Source organism: Phoxinus phoxinus (genome assembly GCF_949152265.1).
Source record: "Phoxinus phoxinus genome assembly, chromosome: 21".
NCBI lineage: Eukaryota > Metazoa > Chordata > Actinopteri > Cypriniformes > Leuciscidae > Phoxinus > Phoxinus phoxinus.
This window is the reverse complement of record NC_136896.1, coordinates 10,017,203-10,036,650: the sequence shown is the minus strand read 5'-3', so window position 1 is coordinate 10,036,650 and position 19,448 is coordinate 10,017,203. Positions and strand designations below refer to the sequence as shown.

General features: G+C 37.7%; 1 protein-coding gene across 4 annotated transcripts in view; it reads left to right on the top strand.

Annotated features, from left to right (window-relative positions):
• Window positions 1-1,172: 1,172 nt before the first annotated feature.
• The window catches only part of dnmbp (dynamin binding protein), a 48,195-nt gene continuing 29,919 nt past the window's right edge, over window positions 1,173-19,448 (top strand). For 2 of the 4 annotated variants that reach the window (XM_079596087.1, XM_079596085.1), the window contains exons 1-3: window positions 1,185-1,513; window positions 18,529-18,686; window positions 18,784-18,906. In XM_079596087.1, coding sequence (XP_079452213.1) covers window positions 18,542-18,686; window positions 18,784-18,906 — 268 coding nt within the window. In that variant the 5' untranslated portion in view covers window positions 1,185-1,513; window positions 18,529-18,541. Of the gene's footprint in view, window positions 1,514-18,528; window positions 18,687-18,783; window positions 18,907-19,448 lie in introns of those variants that run through there. The other 2 variants (XM_079596086.1, XM_079596088.1) reach the window with 2 other exon arrangements.

Sequence of the window (19,448 nt, the reverse complement as noted above, 5' to 3'; positions counted from 1 at the left end):
ATGCCGTGGGCATGTTGTGTCAGAGGAGCAGCTTACAACACAGAGCTGATACGACAATGAAACCCACACAGCAACTGTTATCTATACACGCGCTCTAGTGGATGCCCACTTGGCTTTAGCTTTCTAACTGAGTTAAAAGGGAAGCCGAGTCAAGTGATCTGAGTCCAGGTATTGGAGATGACAAGAACATGTAGCCTACAGAATGATGCGTATGTAGAGGTGAAGATTTGACGTAACAATTGTGCACTACCTTACAAACAAGGGCCTCACAGGCAGCTTCCTTTCATTGTTTCTGAAAATAAGGAAGTCGCGGTTAATGCAGACACAGCAAAAATAATCTTACGTTTGAAACTGCGTGTCTTAAAACATTATGTACCCTTTATGGCAATAATATTGACACAGACGAGTCTACATAAAGCAATATAGCTCTGTCCTTTCCACTAATATCACAAATCCAGGGTATTCTTTTTCTCAGAGTCATGAAAACCAAAATCAGACTGTTGTAACCCTCCATTATTGCGATACAAGACATATGGTAAAAGTTTAAATTTGGCATTACATTGTAGGTGTAAGTGAATTTGGGCTTGGTACTGATAACCTAATGCACAGGATGTTAAAAAATATTCAGGATAAATAATTATTTTAGACAAATATGCTTTCACTCTGACTAGATATATTTAAAATAATGTAGGCCACTTTTTACTGGTAACATCAGACATTTGGCATTATCATCAGGAGTCAGGACCCAAAAATATTCCACCATTGCATTATTAGCTATAGTATAAAACATTATATGCAAATTAATGACTAATATTCATGGCTTCCAGAAAAGTGACAAAAATGGCAGGAATTCATGATTCGCGAGTGCTAAATCTATAGTGACAATTAAAAATATGTTTATTAAAAGTTTATTACATAAAATACAGGGCCAGAAGTGTCCATAGTTGAAGAAACACCCATGATCTATCATTAAAAAGATTAGTAAATCAAGTTTAACATTTTTTGAAATATTACGTAAGCGTCACTGCAAACTAGTGAAATAAAATAATGCTACCCATTTGTTTAGAGATCCTAATCTAATTGTCCACTTTTTTTCTGTATATTAAAAAAGCAACCGACACGTAAAAATACCTTGTGCTACAGATTTAGTAGGAATTTTCTTCAGGCATGTTGAAGGCAGCCCTGCGCTCGTGTGTGTCAGCAGCAGAGGGTGGTGTGTTGATGTTGATGTCAGCATGGAGGGAGTTGAGGATCAGCCTGCTGGGTCTTCTACTGGGATGACAGCTGATCCCGCCGTGGCGTAGATGACCATTGGGATCGGATCAACTGCAGCGTGTGAGTCGAGTAATGACAGACGGGAGAAACGCCTGTTGATTGTTTTATAAGCAACGTTTAATGATACAACGTTAACGACAGAAGGGAAACGCACTCGAGCATCCACTGGATTTTGGTGGAGTCTTTTCAGCGAAGCTGTCTAACTTAACCGCACTAAAGTCACTTGATATAACACCTGGTGAGTGAAATCTTTAATTAAGTCCTCCGTAAGTTTGTAACTTTTTAATGCTAGCGTCGGTTACATCCAGATTCCTAGAACTGAAGAGTGTTTCAGTTATAACAGTGAGTCTTCTGTTTGAATCTGTTACACTGGTATTTTTGCATACATTTGCATAGTTTTTAGGGAATTTGGGGACATATATTTGTCCAGCTTCGCCTAACATGCAAGTCTGTTTACTTTTTTTAGTTAGAAAACACGATTAGCCGCTAGTGGTTGGGATTTGGGCTATTTTTAGTCATTTGAATCTTTTCAAATGATTCGTTCTTTGGCTCTTTCATCAGGTGACTCTTTTATACCTGTAGGTGTCAATGAGACTCTTCGTGTCTTTATGAACGATTCACTGATTGAATCTTCACTCAACTGATTCGTTAGGTTTTTTGAGTTGTTCATGACCAAAACAAGTCTGAGTGATTTGTTCCAGAAACATTATTTGTTATGGTGGTTGAAAGTCTCTTCACATCCTGATAGCAATCACTAAGTTAAGTGGTCTAGATATAAATTAATATATATATATATATATATATATATATATATATATATATATATATATATATATATATAATTTGTGGAAGGCGTAGGTCCGAATGCAAGGATGTCTCATGCCTGTCAATGCGTCAGCATGCAGACGTTAGTCACTGAGCACCTTTTAGGGTTCCTCCTGAACCAAAACAAATACCTTATGCTTCTTCATGCCATAACTACCTTTAATTTAGAAGAAATGGAAACCCGTGTCGTTATAGTCGGAGTGGTTCAGGACTTGAATTTATGTTTCAATGACAACATTCATCGCTGAAATGAATCTGCAGCAGTCAGGGGGTACAGGTCAGTCCTCTTTTAAGTTATAAATGGTCATTATTATTGTAATGTTATGTGCTTTGAGACATGAGGTAGTTTCATCTCTGGTGATGCTTGTATAGGTGTGGCTTTGGAGACTGAAGGGAGGGTGGGATCATATGTTTTCAAAGCTAGCTCGCTATTGCTAGCCTCTCTGAAAATTGCCTACCTTACCTTTAAGCTGTTTTGCTGGTGTAAGATGGTCTCACAACCTGACCAGGCGGGAAGTAAACTGGTTTCTATTGTGGAAAACCAAGTTTCCTGACCATCTTAAAATTGTTAAAATCAGTGAACACACACAAATCGGATCAGACTGGGAGACCAGCAAACCTGCTTAGGCAAGAATGGGGTTTTATGCAACGTTAAAGGGTTAGTTCACCCAAAAATGAAAATAATGTCGTTCTAAGCCCGTAAGACAGTTTAAGATATTTTAGGTTTAGTCCGAGAGCTTTCTCTCCGTCCATTGAAACTGTATACAGTATACTGTCCATGTCCATAAAGGTAATAAAAACATCATCAAAGTAGTCCATGTGACATCAGTGGGTTAGTTAGAAGTTTTTGAAGCATCGAAAATACTTTTTGGTCCAAAAATAACACAAAATAAGACTTTATTCAGCATTGTATTCTCTCCCGGGTCTGTTGTGAATTTGCGTTCAGGACTCCGCAGTGACGCTGATGACGTGTTATCTGGTGCGCCCGAGCTTCGTTTACAGTCTGAGGGAGACGCACGCTATATTCAAGCTATTCTACATTGTTTGCGTGGATATCATTTTTTTAATGGTGCGTAAATGTGCATGTCGCGGATGAGACACTTTTACAGCGTGCGTTTCCCTCAGTCTATAAATGAAGCTCGGGCGCACCAGATAACACGTCACCAGCGTCTTACGCCATCAGCGTAATTGTGAACGATTGACAACAGACCCGGGAGGGAATACAATGCTGAATAAAGTCTTATTTTGTGTTATTTTTGGACCAAAAAGTATTTTCGATGCTTCAAAAACTTCTAACTAACCCACTGATGTCACATGGACTACTTTGATGATGTTTTTATTACCTTTATGGACATGGACAGTATACTGTATATACATTTTCAATGGAGAGACAGAAAGCTCTCGGACTAAATCTAAAATATCTTAAACTGTGTTCCGAAGATGAACGGAGGTCTTACGGGCTTAGAACGACATGAGGGTGAGTCATTAATGACATTATTTTCATTTTTGGGTGAACTAACCCTTTAAACGTGCTTACATTTGTGGGAGAACATGAATCATTCATCAAATGCGGTGACTCAGTGGCAAGTAACTATGGTAAACCATAAATATTCAAATCAATCAGGCTGTATATTATTAACAGTCTATTGTTATAAGTTATAATTCTATTGTATATGGGTTTGATTCTGGTCACCTGTCAGGTGGCAACTGTTGTCAGTTGTCTGTCTTGCTGAGGGAGCAACAGCATGTCAGGCTTTGGGACACTATTCATTCACCTAAAACAAACTATGTGTACGATTCATTAGCGCAGAATAAACTTGTAGGTGTTAGCTCGTATAACGGTACTGTATTTACCCGAAGATTATTAATGGTACTCTCTTGTCTGTTTTGTAATCCTATATAATCAAACATAGTTGTATTGTTTGTCATTTATACCTCAGATAGTCTGGCTATCACCAGACCAAGCTCAATCTTTAAGATTGAACATTAGTCTGGGTGGGGAGTCTGTATTTTCTACTGCACAAGAAGCGTGATCAACGGGCATAGGTCAAATGACTCTGTAGTACGCAATTGAATAGTCCTTCAACCAATCAGACCAACGATCCAGGTGAAGTACTTTGCAGCAAAAACTCCAGGCAGGAAACGTGTCAATAAATGTGTTGCAAACCCACTAAAAGTGAGTGGTATTTACACCCACTCGAGCGATTTGTTTGCAAAACTAAAGAGGCCATTGAGCTTCGTCGAGAGGTTAAAAGGAACTGGATTGGATTAAACCTGCCAATAGCGCGCCAGGTAGATAAGCCAGTTTGTGATTGGTCCCTGCAAATGTGTAACGGAAGCAGGATAGAAGAATGTACAGGTTTCCAGCCTGAGCTGGAAAATTAAATTGCTGTCAGATCGGGCTAGGTTAACCCAGTCTACCTCCTGTGAAACCAGTTTAGGCCTTCCTTTCTGTGCAGCTCTCAGTGTTAGACTCTGATGTTAAAAATATGCATTGGTCTTTGAGTACTGAGACAAAAAAAGACTACAAAACTGATGAAAAAAGTTTATAAAGTAAATATTTTGAATTAATCTATGTATTCTGCTTCCTCCATTTGTCTCAATTTATTTTGAATGTGGGTCAGCACCATCATAAATAGTGTAAATTATTGTTTTGACAAATAAGTGGTGACAAATCAAGTATTGAATCATTATCACAATAAGACAAACTCTTATTGACAGCAAAACCATATTTTTTATATTGCACAAGCATTAATACAGTAGCCATTTTTCAAATATTGCTAGCTACTAAAATGACATAAAATGAAAAAAAAAAAAAAAAAAACGTTTATATAGTTTTTTAATTTTAATGTAAACTATGATATAAGTGGAAATACTAAATATTTTAAGTGACCGGTAAAGATGCTGGACTGGTCATGTTTGCTCCCATACTTCAAGAATCAGAGTATAAATCAGTTAAATCCCTGTTAGACCTAATTGTGAAGCTGTTCTTATAGCAATTATATAGTGTTCTGTTCTTATAGTTATAGTGCTCATTTGAATATATTTTTGGATTGCTGCATCAGTGTGTAGGCCTGGTTGTATAAAGCCAACATGAAACTACGTTCCTTGTTACACTTTATATGAAGGTTTTGAATTATTAATGTAGTAGGCTATTCCCTGTCCATTGTCATTTGAGCCTTGTTATGTTGATATTATACGAGGTGGCGGCATGCAGCCATGCTTGTATCTACTACAGCTGTCCTGCAAAATGCCACATGCTTCTCAACATTATATTTATGATTTTAAACAGGGTGCTGTTGACCTGCATCCATCACCAGATTTGTTGTAGAGTCCAGGTTATGTTCATAACGTGTAGAAACGTATCTCCACACCACTATAGCTCAGTGAAAAGAAAGTTGGGAACATTCCTGGCATTCTTTTCCAGCCACAACTGTAGTTCACACAGCTTTGGAAAAATGACATCTTAAATCATCTGGGAATAGCGATTTTGCATGCATTGTCTGTGTGAGAGAGCATTGTGGTCTCCTGAGACTCTCTTTCATTGATAACAGATATCAATTTGTTTTGTCATGTGCACCAATAAGATTTAGTGGATACCAATCACGCAACAACTGATGGCTGCCATTTGTTTAGAGCACCAGCTGTGTTCTTGGGACATTGTGTTGCTCATATTGCACATGGACTCCTCTCTTTGACTCAAAGAAGGATTGAACTTGTCAGAATAGGTTACAGAAAGAAGGTCATGTTGGAGCCAAATCATGTGACTCTGCTACATACGTGCTACTTGCAACACCACAACAGAGGTGATACAAGCCAAGCACAATTGAAATTAATCTGAGATGGATCATGGATGCAACATTTGGACAGTCTCTGACTGTCCATTGGAAAGTCTTTCAGTCCTTTTCTTTTTGGTTTTCAAGAAGACAATGAGTTGTGGCCTGCAGTGGATGATCTTCTTTTGTGTTTGAAATAGCCAGTCGCTCTTCTATCCATAGCCAGCCTCACATGGTGACAACTCTCTCAATGAGTCAGTGCTAACACATAGACTTTGTGTTGTCAAAATTGGCAAAGTCAAAGCAATATTATGTGTGGTACAGTAAACTACTGTATTTTTATCTATATGAAGTAGTTTCAGTTTCCTAAATCAAATTAAGCCTAGCATTGGACTGTAGAAGACTGTCAGCCAGGCTGCGAAGACCAAGAACGTTGTCCCGGACACTTTGACAAGGTGCTCTCTCACACATCCCGGACCACTAGGGGTGTAACGATTGACTCGTATTCTTAATGCATCACTTACAAATCCTGTCGATTCATATGATGCATCGTGAATAATTTGGTTCAGAGATAGGTTTTAGACTAGAAATCAAATGAATCAATTCTATAAAGTAGCATTTAATATTTAAAAAAATGTGAACATTAAATTAGTTATATGTGCAAATTTGAGTCATTCTTGAAAAACCTATGTATGGGTGAAGCGAATCAATTTGCTATTTACTCAAAGATTCACACCCCTATGGCTCACTTAATGACTTTTATACTCATGTTTTATTCCCGTTACGTTGACCCTACTCACCACATAAAGTAATAATAACTTGTTTCAGATCCTTATTTCACTAATGCAGTCATGTTGCTCTGAATTTTAAAACGTTAACAGGAACCATTGCTATCAAAACAGGGGTTCCTGGCGGCATTTCTTGGTGTGTCACATCCTCTCAAAAGACTCTTTTTTTTGATAGTTTTGTCTTGGTTTTCTTGAATGTTCTGTGGAGAGAGAAAAAACCTCTTTGCAAATCATTTGAGCTACTTTAAGCCTCAGTGGTGGGCCGTAGTCCAGTAGCCTAGATGCTCTGTTGGAAATTGTTTTCTGCATAGCCTGTAAACAAAGAACAGCCTCTCAAGGTTGTGTTTGTAGGGGGAGGTGTGTCTGGGAGAATGTGACATTTCAGAAAGTGCTCTCTCACACAGGCCTGCAAACCTCTTGATCTCCATAGAAACCGTGTCCATCTGGGTTGTGCTCCTCAAGACTCAATGTTTGTGCAGGGAAAGTTCCCCATGCATGGTCTCTTGTGAACCCTGGATTTCCCCATAAAACTCCACTTGGACCTGCCAAAGAAGACACACCTCCCAGCTCCCACCCTTGTATTTTTGTGAAGTCAGCCTAGAAACATGGCACCCAGAGAAGGCAATGGAATGAGGAAATTAGGGTGCTCTGAAAATTTAAATATAAGAGCCATATAAGAATGTTTAGAGAAAGAGAGAGCTTTAGCTCTGCTGTCTTTATTTATTGAGAAGTAAAGCAGAAGCATTGAGAGAAACAAAGAAATTGGTAGAAAAAGAAAAAGTATACAGGAGATATATTGATAGTTCTCCCAAAAACTAAGCTTCTGTCATTATTTGTTCACCCTCATGTCTTTTCAAGCCTGTATGACTTTACTCTGTAGAAAATAAAAGTCTTTCAATTGCTCTTTCAATGCAGTTACATTGAATGGAAACATAAGATTTCAAGCTTCAAAAAAGGACTAGCCTATAGGCCTAAATATGGAAATGGAAATATAACTGGAACCATTTGGGCCGAGGGTGGAAAAGCGGCTTTTGAGTCAGTGAGTTCGACTCAAGAACAAATCATTCAGACCAGTTTTGTGAATACTTTCACCCTAAGTGATTAAAAAGTTCTGACTCAAAACATTTTTTGTTTATTAATTGGACATTTTCTACTACTTTCATGTCAAGAAGATTTTCAATGAGTAATGATTTTCATTCTGTTTCTCACACAAAGCTATTGTAGGAATACATTCATGGCGCTTTTGTGTCCTTTTTGATGCTTGAAAGCTTCAGGTCCTGTTCATTGTAAGGATGGAAAAGAACATAGAAAGTGGTCTTCATAATTTCTCATTATGTCATTTTTGATGAACTATTCATTTAAATAGCTGAGAAGAAAACAAAACCATGTAGAACTGAGAAGTTGAAACAAAAAAATATCTTGTATTGTTTTTGTCAAGCTGAACAAATTGATGAATTTTGTGTAGTTTGCAAAATAAGGGGTAATCATGCCAAGATTTAATTAACTGTAGGTGGGCACCGTCTACCAGCTTATTTAAGGCTCACTTAAATTGGTTCTTGATCATTTGATGTTATGTTGTCTTGAAAGCCTTGCAAACCATTTATTTAAATGTAAATGTAATTTATATTCTCTTTCATTGGAGTTGAATTAGCCTTATTGCTTCTTGTTATTGAGCTAGATTATTACCAGAACCAATCCAAACTGTATTTCCTCCCATCCTGAGACAAGAGTGAGCCACATCAATTTGAGCTCATCTAGAATGATCCTCATGCAAGGGCTGTTTTGAAATGAATGCATTTAAATGGAGGCGCGTGCATCTCACAGCCACACACAATGTCAGTGCCGTAAACACACAACAGTTATATAAAAAGCAGCAGAAGAGTGGCACAATATAGAAGCTTCCAGGCCTGTATGTGTTTTGCAACAGCAGAGAGGGGCAGGGAGCGACCCACCTCCCGCATACCCCCCTCCCCCCTCCATTGTTGGCCTGAAATCGGACCTGTTCAATAAATAAAAGCAGACGGTCAGCAGATTGGGTTCCAGAGAGGGAGCACTGCAGGAGAATCGAAAAAGAGGAAAGGGATGGTTAACGTTTTGAGGGGAGTGTCTTGGGTCCGAAAAGGGATGAGGAAGACTGTTGACGTGTAGCCAGGGGAAGGATGTTTACACTTAGACTCCATCCAGGGCTGGATCACAGCTACTTATGACAGCAAATGATACAGAAAGAGAAAGAACAGAGAGGCGGTATGTGCTTCATCATTAGTTTGGAAAGGGACGATGGATATGCACACTTAAAATATTTATTCCTGTACGGCAGGGCAAAGATGTGCCAGATGTTTTAGCTGGAGTTTTAAAACTGTACCCTGACTTTGCGTCACTGGTTTCCACCACGTAATTTGAAAAGTGGAAATTCTGTGTGACAACCAGGGCTTGACATTCACCAGGGCTTGACATTTTTTGCTCACCAGCCATTTTGGCTAGTGGCTTTGGTGGCCTAGCCACTCAGCATTTTGAGTCCTAGATATTTTTTTAATTATCTCATAATTTGACAGCAAGGATATTAGGCTGCTGTCACTTTAAGACCTGAAACACAGATCCCTTATACCGTTACTCATGCTTTTTTTTTTTTACTGTTTGTGGTCACTTAAAACATAACTGACTGTGTTTACGTGAATACTCGGCAAGACTAGGGATTGCTCTATACCACAATTTTGGCTTCGATAAGGTACCACAATCTAATACCGTAGTATCGACCATATAGGGTCTGATTTTTGGTGTGGGTATTGTGCATAATTTTACTCATTCTTGCAGGTTTCACATTTATAAAGAGGGAAATTACCGCAAATGTTTATTAGCATATTTTTTTATTAGCAACTAGAGTTGTCAAAAAGGAACGAATTTGGTACCAAGTCGGTACTGAAAGTTAAAAAATGTGACGATACCAGCATTTCTCTCTAGCATTTTGAGCGCTAATGAACGGATTCTTAAACACCTCTGATTGGCCACGCGCTCAATATATAGGCTATATAGGCTATCTCTGTGATTGGCAACAATGATCAACAATGTCATCTTTCTGAGTGCTTAAACCGATACACACAGGAGCGTTTAAAAGCAGGCATCTATCAGCGGATCCCTAATATATCCGCTGATAGAAGGATCCGCTGATAGATGCCGCTTTCAAGCACTCATGTGTTTATCTGTGTAAGCACTCGTTGAAGAGCGTCAAATACAACATGTTTTTGAAGCGTTGATCATTGTAGCCAATCAGAGACATATATGTTGAGCGCGTCAACACATTGGCCAATCAGATATATGTTGAGCGCTTCAACACAGTGGCCAATCAGATACATATATGTTGAACGTGTCAACACATTGGCCAATCAGATATATGTTGAGCGCTTCAACACACTGTGGCCAATCAGATACATATATTTTGAGAGCGTCAACACAGTGGCCAATTAGCTAGTGTTTAAAAAAATGGTTCAACAGCGCTCAAAATGCTAGAGTGAAATGCTGGTATTATCAGCACTTTACCTAAGTCGGTATTTTTGACAACTCTTGCTACAACACTTTTGCTTGTGTTTCCAGACAGCTGACAGAAATCACTTGCCCACATCTTTTTACACCTTGCCAATTTGAACATCCAAGCGATTTTATATAATTCAGTAGCGTAGTTGTGATCTCTTTGAAAGATGGTTCTTTGCGCTTACCAACAAACAAACACACAAGCATCTGTAATTCCAAATTTCACTTCTACTGACCTCTTTATTCATTTGTGCATATTGAGTGAGATTGAACTGCTTTATCCATTTTGTTCCTCTATGTTGTCACATTTGCCGGTTTCACGTCAGTTTGGGTGGCACACTGGCTGCTACCTAGCGGTAAACTTTGGAGCAGCCGCATGAGTACCGAAATGATCAAAATCATGATAGCTTACCATTTGAAATCAACCGATATTTTCCCAGTAATGAAATACCGCCAAAGATCGGCATTGTGACATTATTTTGTGTGCATTTGACTGTTTAACCGCAACAAGCAGTGAAATATAACTTAATTTAGTTAGTGACGGCTTTATGTGCACGCACTTTGGATGTGAGCACAAAATCTGAGGGAACGGGTAAAATTATGCGCAGTATGCGAAATCCCATTCAGAAATTCAAGCCCTGTTACACCAACAATGTTCATCCGGAGTAAATGAAACGAGTGAGTGAGGGGAGGCGGGTTTGTATGTCAACTCGCTGTCAGAGAGATAAGAAAGTCGTATGGAAAATTTATTTTTTCACAACATTACATTTGTACTTTTGTACATTTTGTTTATTATTTCAAAAGCCTTTTTTAAAGACTACAGCTGAAAAGTATATGCATTATATGTTCAACCCGCCAAAGTGGCTAGTAGGAGTGACTGTGTTGCATGTCCCTGCTGAAATCCACCCGCATTTGGCGGGTGTTAATATCAAGCCCTGGACACAACTAAATCACAGCCAATCAGAATATATTTAATGTTTAAAGTTAAAATGCGCTCACTGCACGAATAATAGTTTCCCGCTGTTTGCACATACTAACCCCTCTATTGTTGCTTTTTTTGTTTTAAAGATCAGACTTAATATTTCTTAATGGACTTATCTATTTTTTTATTCCGCTACTAGTCTGATTACAATTAGATTATAACGATCCATAAATGCAGCTAGTGATATTACGTCACATTCGTCCTCAATGCTAAATCTTTCATCTGATGCACAGTTGCTTCTTTGTCTAAATGCCAGCTGTTTGTGTGTGTGTGTGTGTGTGTGTGTGTTTGTGTGTGTGTGTGTGTGTGTGTGACCTCTTTGAAAGACTGTAGAGTGAGTGTTTACAAAGCTGTCTGTCGATTTACCACCACTATCACTCCAGTGCCAAGTCTTATTCACACACAAATACAGACAAAGAGAGAGACCTTCTCTCTCTTTCACTAGTTTGCTTTGTTCATTCATCCTTATTTATTAGCTTGAGAGTTGCTCATCATTTTTTTTCTTCATGTTCTTAATGACCTTAAAATTCAAGTGAACTTTCTCTAGCTCGATGTTCCCATCCACCTGTTTTTATGCACATTTTGGGATATTGCATAAAAAAACACCTGTATGGAAACAGCAAGATGTGCATAAATTAATATCCATTTTATGCTATAGGCTACATTATAATGTTGTGATGCCTAAATTCACTTGTAGCATTTAAAACAATGTATTAACATTTTTTTTATGTTTTATTTTATAAGAAAAAATAGTATAGATTTTTAATAAATCAGGCATGAAAAATCAAATCTGGGCAGGGTAGAGAAAGCTTCAACTTCATAAGATAAAAAAAAATTCTGACTGACTGCTGCTCATTAGTTTAATGTTTTAGAAAAAGATGCTTTTAAGTGTTCCTCCTGTAGCCAAGATAAACATGCAATCATTGAGTAAGCATTATTGGATTCAGCTGATTTATGTTGTATGTTAGAAACACTCAAATTTGAAACTTTAGGGTCCATTAAAAGTTTGATGAACCGACTTGTTGTTTGCAGTGTAAGCCTATGTTCTGCGCACCTGATTTTGAGGTGAGTGCCAGCAGAAACTCGCCATCCTTCTCCTGCCAGGTCAACGAGTGTTCTTTACTAGAGTACTAATCTGGCTTAGTCACCTGCTCACCTCCCAGCAGGACCATATGTCTGCTTGTTTCTGCTGTATGCTTTGTGTGTGACAGTGGGACATGAAGGAGAGTGTCCTTCAATTTTGGCTTCTGATCACAGGAAAATGGAGTCCAGACATTGTTTGAATCACTACAGATAGATCTGTAAGAATAAGTTTGTTGTCCTGAGAAAGTGGAAATATTTCCTAATTAACCAAATTTAAGTTACTCAAATATAAATGTTAAATGCAAGTTCATTAAATGCTCTGTAAGCATAATGATAATGTCTTTGTATACATTATTTGCCAGTTTAGCTACAGATACTTTTGGTAATTGTGGGCCCTGTTTCTGCACTAATTCGTAAGTTCTACTTTAACCTACTTATCACTAGTTATTGCCACATAGGATGTTTAAAGGGAAAAAAACAAACAAAAAACCCCCGACAATCTCCCTCATTGCCGCCTCTTTCCTTTGGATATTTTACATTTTATGTATTCACTCTCACAGTGGTACTTAATTCTCAATTCAGTCTGGATTGGCTTCATTAGTGGGCTAGATCAATCTCTGTTTGTTAGTCGTGGAGGAGGACTGTCACTAGTTTCCCTTTCTGGCAGAAACATGCTCCCCTGTAAATATGTTCAAATGCTCAGGCAAATTCATATTGTATACTTCATGCAGACGAAACTTCATGACTCATCAGTGTCTAAAACTTTGGAATATTTGGGTGCATTCTGGACTGCCTGTTAGTTTTGAAAGTGTTGAGCAAGCGGAGTGACATTTACTAAATGTTTTAAAATAAAAGTTGATGCTTCTGTCATCACATCACACTAATTATGGAGCTAATATGACAAAATGATTTGAAATTGAATTGTGTAAATTTGAATTATTTACAAGTGTAATCTAACAAATTTGAATTTTATGTGGTATTTAAAATAGTTCTGAATTTGATTTCTTTAAACGAATATTGAATTTATTCGTTCGTAACATTTGAAATTTAACGAATTGAAATGTTTTTATGGCTGAATTTTATAGACATGTATTTTCAAACAGCAATTTTTTTGTTCTGAATTCTTATACTGCAAATATTCCATTTAAAAAAAATACAGATTCAAGTTTTCAAGATGAAGAAGAAATTCGGAACTTCAAATTCAGTTTTCTAAAATTCAAAATGCGGAAAATTCAGATCGTACAGAAAGTAGGTCACAGGGAAGAGTAGAGGATCTCAGAAAAGTCGAACGGATGTCGAATATGTTCAATATTCGTTTAAAGAAATCAAATTCAGACCTATTTAAAATACCACATAAAGTTCAAATTTGTTAGATTAGACTTGTAAATAATTCAAATTTACACAATTCAACCATTTTATCAAATAATTTTGTCAAAATTTTTTGTCATATTATTAGCTCCATAGCTAATCAGCCTACAGACATCACCCTTCTGTTTCAGAGGAACTGAGTCAGACAAACTGGAAGAAAACAAGATTACTTCTATATTTACACTGCCTTTCCAAGCATTATCCCATTTTCATAATATTCTGGAATTAATGCATAAATATACAAATACACAATTTTATTCTGCAATTCAATACAATTATTTATATATACTGTATGTATGTGTGTGTGTGTGTATATATATATATATATATATATATATATATATATATATATATAGGGCCTGCCAGTTATGTCTGGTGTTCAGACAAAATGACTCGCATGAATTGACTCGTCAACTGGAAATATCAGCAGTCATTTGAATCTTGCACTGGGATTTCCCAGTTTTTTTTTCCTCACCAAAAGATCTCAATGCAAAGAGAATTGCTGTTACTCACACACTAACATGCACACAACAACCAGTTTCTGTGGCTTAGCCCTCGTGTCTGAACATGTTCATGTTTGTTCTTCCTTCATTGACAGCAACTTATTCAGTCCGCTTATTAAAGTAGTGGACAGAGAATGTGACGAACGATGACTGGAATCCATTTCTTATTCAACAAGCCTCTGTTTTTCCATTGTTTCAGAGGGTTTCCCATGTGTTGATCAGAACTGCAGAGCAGCACTTTGAGGGTAAAATGCAAAATTCCTGAAATCATTTTACCCTATTAGTGTTCTGGTTTCACTTATTTTCCCTTGTGAAAGCAACAAGCACTTTGAATCTTTTAGAGGAACAATGCATGTGATCCAACAGTTCTTAGGTGTTTTCTAATAGGTATTTGAACACCCTCAGTGATGTTAAGTCTATATTTTTTTATAATAAAAAAAAAACTCTCGTGAGGCTTAAAGTTTTGGTACTCCCTCAAATGCATGAGTTACATCAGTGCATTCTTTCTGTAACTGACACACATTGGCTGTGTCCAAAATCAAAAGCAGCTGCCTCTCTTCCCATTCCATCTGTGACTTAACAGGCAGTATTATAGTATGAAGGCACCTTTTTAAGGTTTCAGACTGGCTTTCAAAGCACTATAACAATGATCACTTTTTCATTTTTAATTTATTAAAAAAATTTGTAGAATTTTATTAGTATCACACTACTTTAAAATGTTTTCAATATAACTTAAAATTATTTTGTTATCCTCAATAGAGGAACTGAGCATGCACAATTAAATAGCCAATATTGGATGATTTATCTCCAATATCAATCAAAACAATTATTTAAAAAAATCTGTAAGTCTGTAATATCTGCTGATAACGGCATGATACTGATATATGCATCACTTCTTCCTTCCAGTTCTATGACTCAAAACATCATGAATACCGTGTTCCGCCACAGGGGAAGAGGAGTGGTGTGGGTTAACATAGGCTTTTCATTTTAGATTTTGAGTTTCTTTAAAGTCCCCCTGTTGTGAAAATCCAGCTTTTAATGCTGTTTGTATGTCTATGTGGTGTTTTTAATATGCTTTAAGACAAACCATATGCAAATTCATAAGTCAACAAGATTGCTGAGTATTTTCTCCCTAAAACTGCAGTGAACCAAAGACGGTCTCAAAAACACGGTTTGAAATCGCTGGTGTTTCTGACGTCACAAACTGCCTTGTAACCAATCACGTGGATCTCTGAGCTGGTGTGAGTGAATGGAGGCGGGGCTAATTAGTAGGGCTGAACGATACATCGAATTTTCATCGTCATTGCGATATGAACTCCCGCGATGAACACATCGCAACAGACAGCCTGACACAATGAATAATGCCTGGTTCAGATTAGCACTACACGTTTTTGACTCCTAAAATCTTGTCGTGGACAAGAAACATGTCAGACTACACGTTGCTTTCCGACCAGTCATCGCGTGCCGACACACACACATTCACTCGCAAACATTCACTCGCACGCACAGACACACAAACACACACACTCACTGTCCCTCGCTCACTCACTCGCTCACTCACGCACGCGCACACACACACACACACACACACTCGCACTCACGCTCACACTCACTGTTGCACTCTCTCACTCACTCAAGTCTCGCCTCGCTCATATATTCAACCCGTCGTGGAGGACGGTTAAAGAATTAAACATGCTATAGTCTTTCTGTCGTGAAGCATCGCAGACGCGACGTAGGTTGTCGCCCACTATGACACACTATACGAGATGAAACGATCAAATCTTGCGTCCCGACGCCCGTTGTCGTTATTACGAATCTCTACGACACCCATACGTCAAACGGATCGTGCCAAAATCGCGCTAAAATTGTGTATTCTGAACCAGGCAGGTAATAAACGTTTGACCTATCACAAACCTATTAAAGCACTAAGACATGGGAACAGTATAGTTAACAATCACATTTATCGCAAGTCATATCGTCATCGCAATATTAAACAATGTTATCGCACATCGCAGCTTTTCCTCATATCGTGCAGCCCTACTAATTAGCTTATTCATAGAACCGCATTTACTAAATGAGGCAAGGGTGTAGCTGCATTCAAGCTAAGCATTTAAATATTTTGGTGATCAAAGATAAGTTTTAAGGGATAAAATGATTGACTACAGGTGGACTTTAAGGCTGTAGTATTTTGTATTTTGTCAAGAGAAGCCCTTCTACTTTTTTTGTTACACCAGCCTAACTCGAACACAATCTTCTATGTGAAAACACAAGGACAAAATGTCACTTTCAGACGCTCTTTCACCTGGCAGCTACATGACTCTTGCTGTGACCCTTGTCACCTCCCAGTCGGGTCACCTGTTACCCCTGATCCCGACACTTGAGAGGTCCCGAGAGAGAGAGACACTCTCTGACACACACACACAGCAGACAGAGAGCCCTTTGAGCTTCTTAAACATGTGCGTTTCAGCTCTCATTTCCTCTCTGTCTCTCTCGTATTCACACTCTCATAGTGGTACTTAATTCTCCATTCAGTCTGGATTGGCTTCATTAGTGGGCTAGATCAATCTCTGTTTGTTAGTCATGGAGGAGGACTTTCACTACCTATTCCCATTCTGGCAGAAACATGCTCCCCTGATATGTTCAAATCCTCAGGCAAATTCATATTGTATACTTCATGCACACAGAACTGACTCATCATCATTGTCTAAAACTTTGGACTACACAAGGCCTCCACCCCATTATTGCTCTCATGTGAATTTTTAGAGGGCGTATTGAACTTGTTGTCGTCCAAGAGAGGGGTGAAATCAGCCTCCCTGTTTCTTCAGCGTCCAAATATACATTTATTTAGTCAATCTCATCAGGGCTTAACAATGAGAATCGCTCTGTGCCAATGTGAGAGTGGTTTGAGCCGTTTATCAGAACTATTACTTGTGCTAGATTGTTGCCGTCAGTTCTGTTTGTGCGTGGAGATGCTACTAAACGAGCAAATGTGCAAAAGAGTTAGGGGATGTACACACAGGGCACATTATTCACTATGCACACTTACCATTCAAACGTTTTAGGATGTTCTTTTTTAAATGTTTTTGAAAGAAGTCTCCTCTTTCTCTTTTAAGGCTGCATTTATTTGATCAAAAATACTGGAAAAACAATGTGAAATATTATTTTTAAAATATACAATTCAAATATCAGTTTTTTATATTCATATATTTTAAAGTGTAATTTATTCCTTCTGAATTTTCAGCAGCCATTACTCAAGTCTTAGGTGTCACATGATCCTTAAAAAAATCATTATATTCTAATATGCTGTTTTGGTGCTCAGGAAACATTTTATTATCAGTTGAAAACAGTTGTGCTGCTGAATATTTTTTATACAAAGCATGATAATTTTTTCCAGGATTATAAAAGAACAGTATTTATTTGAAATCTATATTTTTTTTTTGTCACATTATAAATGTCTGTACTAACACTTTTGGTCATTATTAATGCATCCATGCTGAGTAAAAGTGTTAATTTCTTTCAGAAAAATCTTACTGACCCCAAACTTTTGAACAGTATGTGGTTTTTATTTTGTTTCCCAAAAAAAATGTATTAGAATTTTTTATTATTATTTTATTTGCAGAAAAACTAAGTCACTTGTCATGATAACTTGCAGTTCAGTGAGTCAGATGTTGATTCAGTAACCACTCTGAATGATTCAGTTAATTCAGGGTTGGATTCATCAGATTGATTCAAACTGGTAATCTTAGGTTTGTAAATGTTTTTTAATGATTCTTTAAAAGAATCAGCTCTTAAGCATAATTTGATCATGAATCAGAAGACATTCCTTACGCTGTATTACTGCTTTTAGTATACAGTAGGCTTTCTGTCTATCTCATTCAATTCAAACTTTAAACTCACATTTACAACTCCGTTGAAATGTGATTTATTTTGCCTTGTTGCTGAAGATTCATCAGCAGTGGAGCTGAGAACACAGAGAAAGTCAATGTGAAATGTCATTCACAACACTTTTTACTTTTATTAGAGTTAAACAAGACATTTAATGAGAAATTAAAGTGTATGTGACTATTTATTTATGAAACAAATCTTAATGTTTAATAATTGGCCTGACTGGACCAACAAAAAAATATCCTTATTGCTAAGCCTTGCTCATTTAGGAAGCTAATACTACAAAAGCAAATAGATTGTTTGGTATTCCCTAGATGCTCATAATTGAGGATTCTTATTTTCCAAACAGCTGGTCTGACATCATCATGTTTTGTGCTCATCACTTCAGAATGAGTGCTTTTTCTTCTTAAAAAGGAAAAGGCATCCAATTGACAAATACATTGGGAAACCAACAATGTATTAATATTGTTGTATAGGTGTCCTGTTTGATTCTTCTCTCTTTTGTTTGTGATGCTCAGGTGATGAGTGAACATGGAGGCTGGATCGGTGGTGCGTGCTGTGTTTGAGTTCCTCCCCAGCGTCTCTGAGGAACTCCCTCTGTTTACTGGAGAGGTCATTGAAGTGCTCAGTGTTGTTGATGAATTTTGGCTACTCGGAATCAAAGATGGAGTCACAGGTAAAGTCCCTGTAAAGGAATCCACGATGCATACTTCCACGATCCTCTTCTGCCTTTCACACTTGTGTTGATATCTTTTCATTCTTTCTACCCTCAGGCCAGTTTCCCAGCACTTTTGTGGAACCTGTTGTAATCCCAAGCACCAAGACAGCCGAGAATCTGTATGTGTGCATCAACGACTTTAACTCTGTGGAAGCTGGAAACTTACCACTAAAGAGAGGTACATACATTTTACTCTTAGGCCCTGTTTACACGAGAACGCTCGCGGGTGAAAACGTAAAAATATTTTATCGGATGTGCCTTTCGTGTACACGGCGACAGCGTTTTTGGGGCTTAAAAACACAAAAAAGTGAAACCACCCTCCAGAGTGGAAATCTTAAAAATGCTACACCATCGCGTTCCCGTCTAAAGGGTAAAAACGCAAAAACCTGCTAGACAGTGAAGGCGTCGCGTACGTGGTTACGTCACAGGCATGCGCCAGTACAGGAAAATAACTAAACATTATCAAACTAAAATATAGCATTAATTTAATTGACAAAAAAAAAATAATAATTCTGAAAAAAACTTTATCAGCGTCTCTTTCACTTTCAGTGCTTCACATTGCCACCTAGGCGCCTGGAGTGCAGACTACATAGAATTTCACACATTTTTGCGTCATCATATGCACGCAGATTTCTATACAGATTTCTAAAATGTATGAGTTTTTGCCCAGGTTCATTAAGTTTACAGGGTATTATTTAAATACATTTATTTTGATGCCAT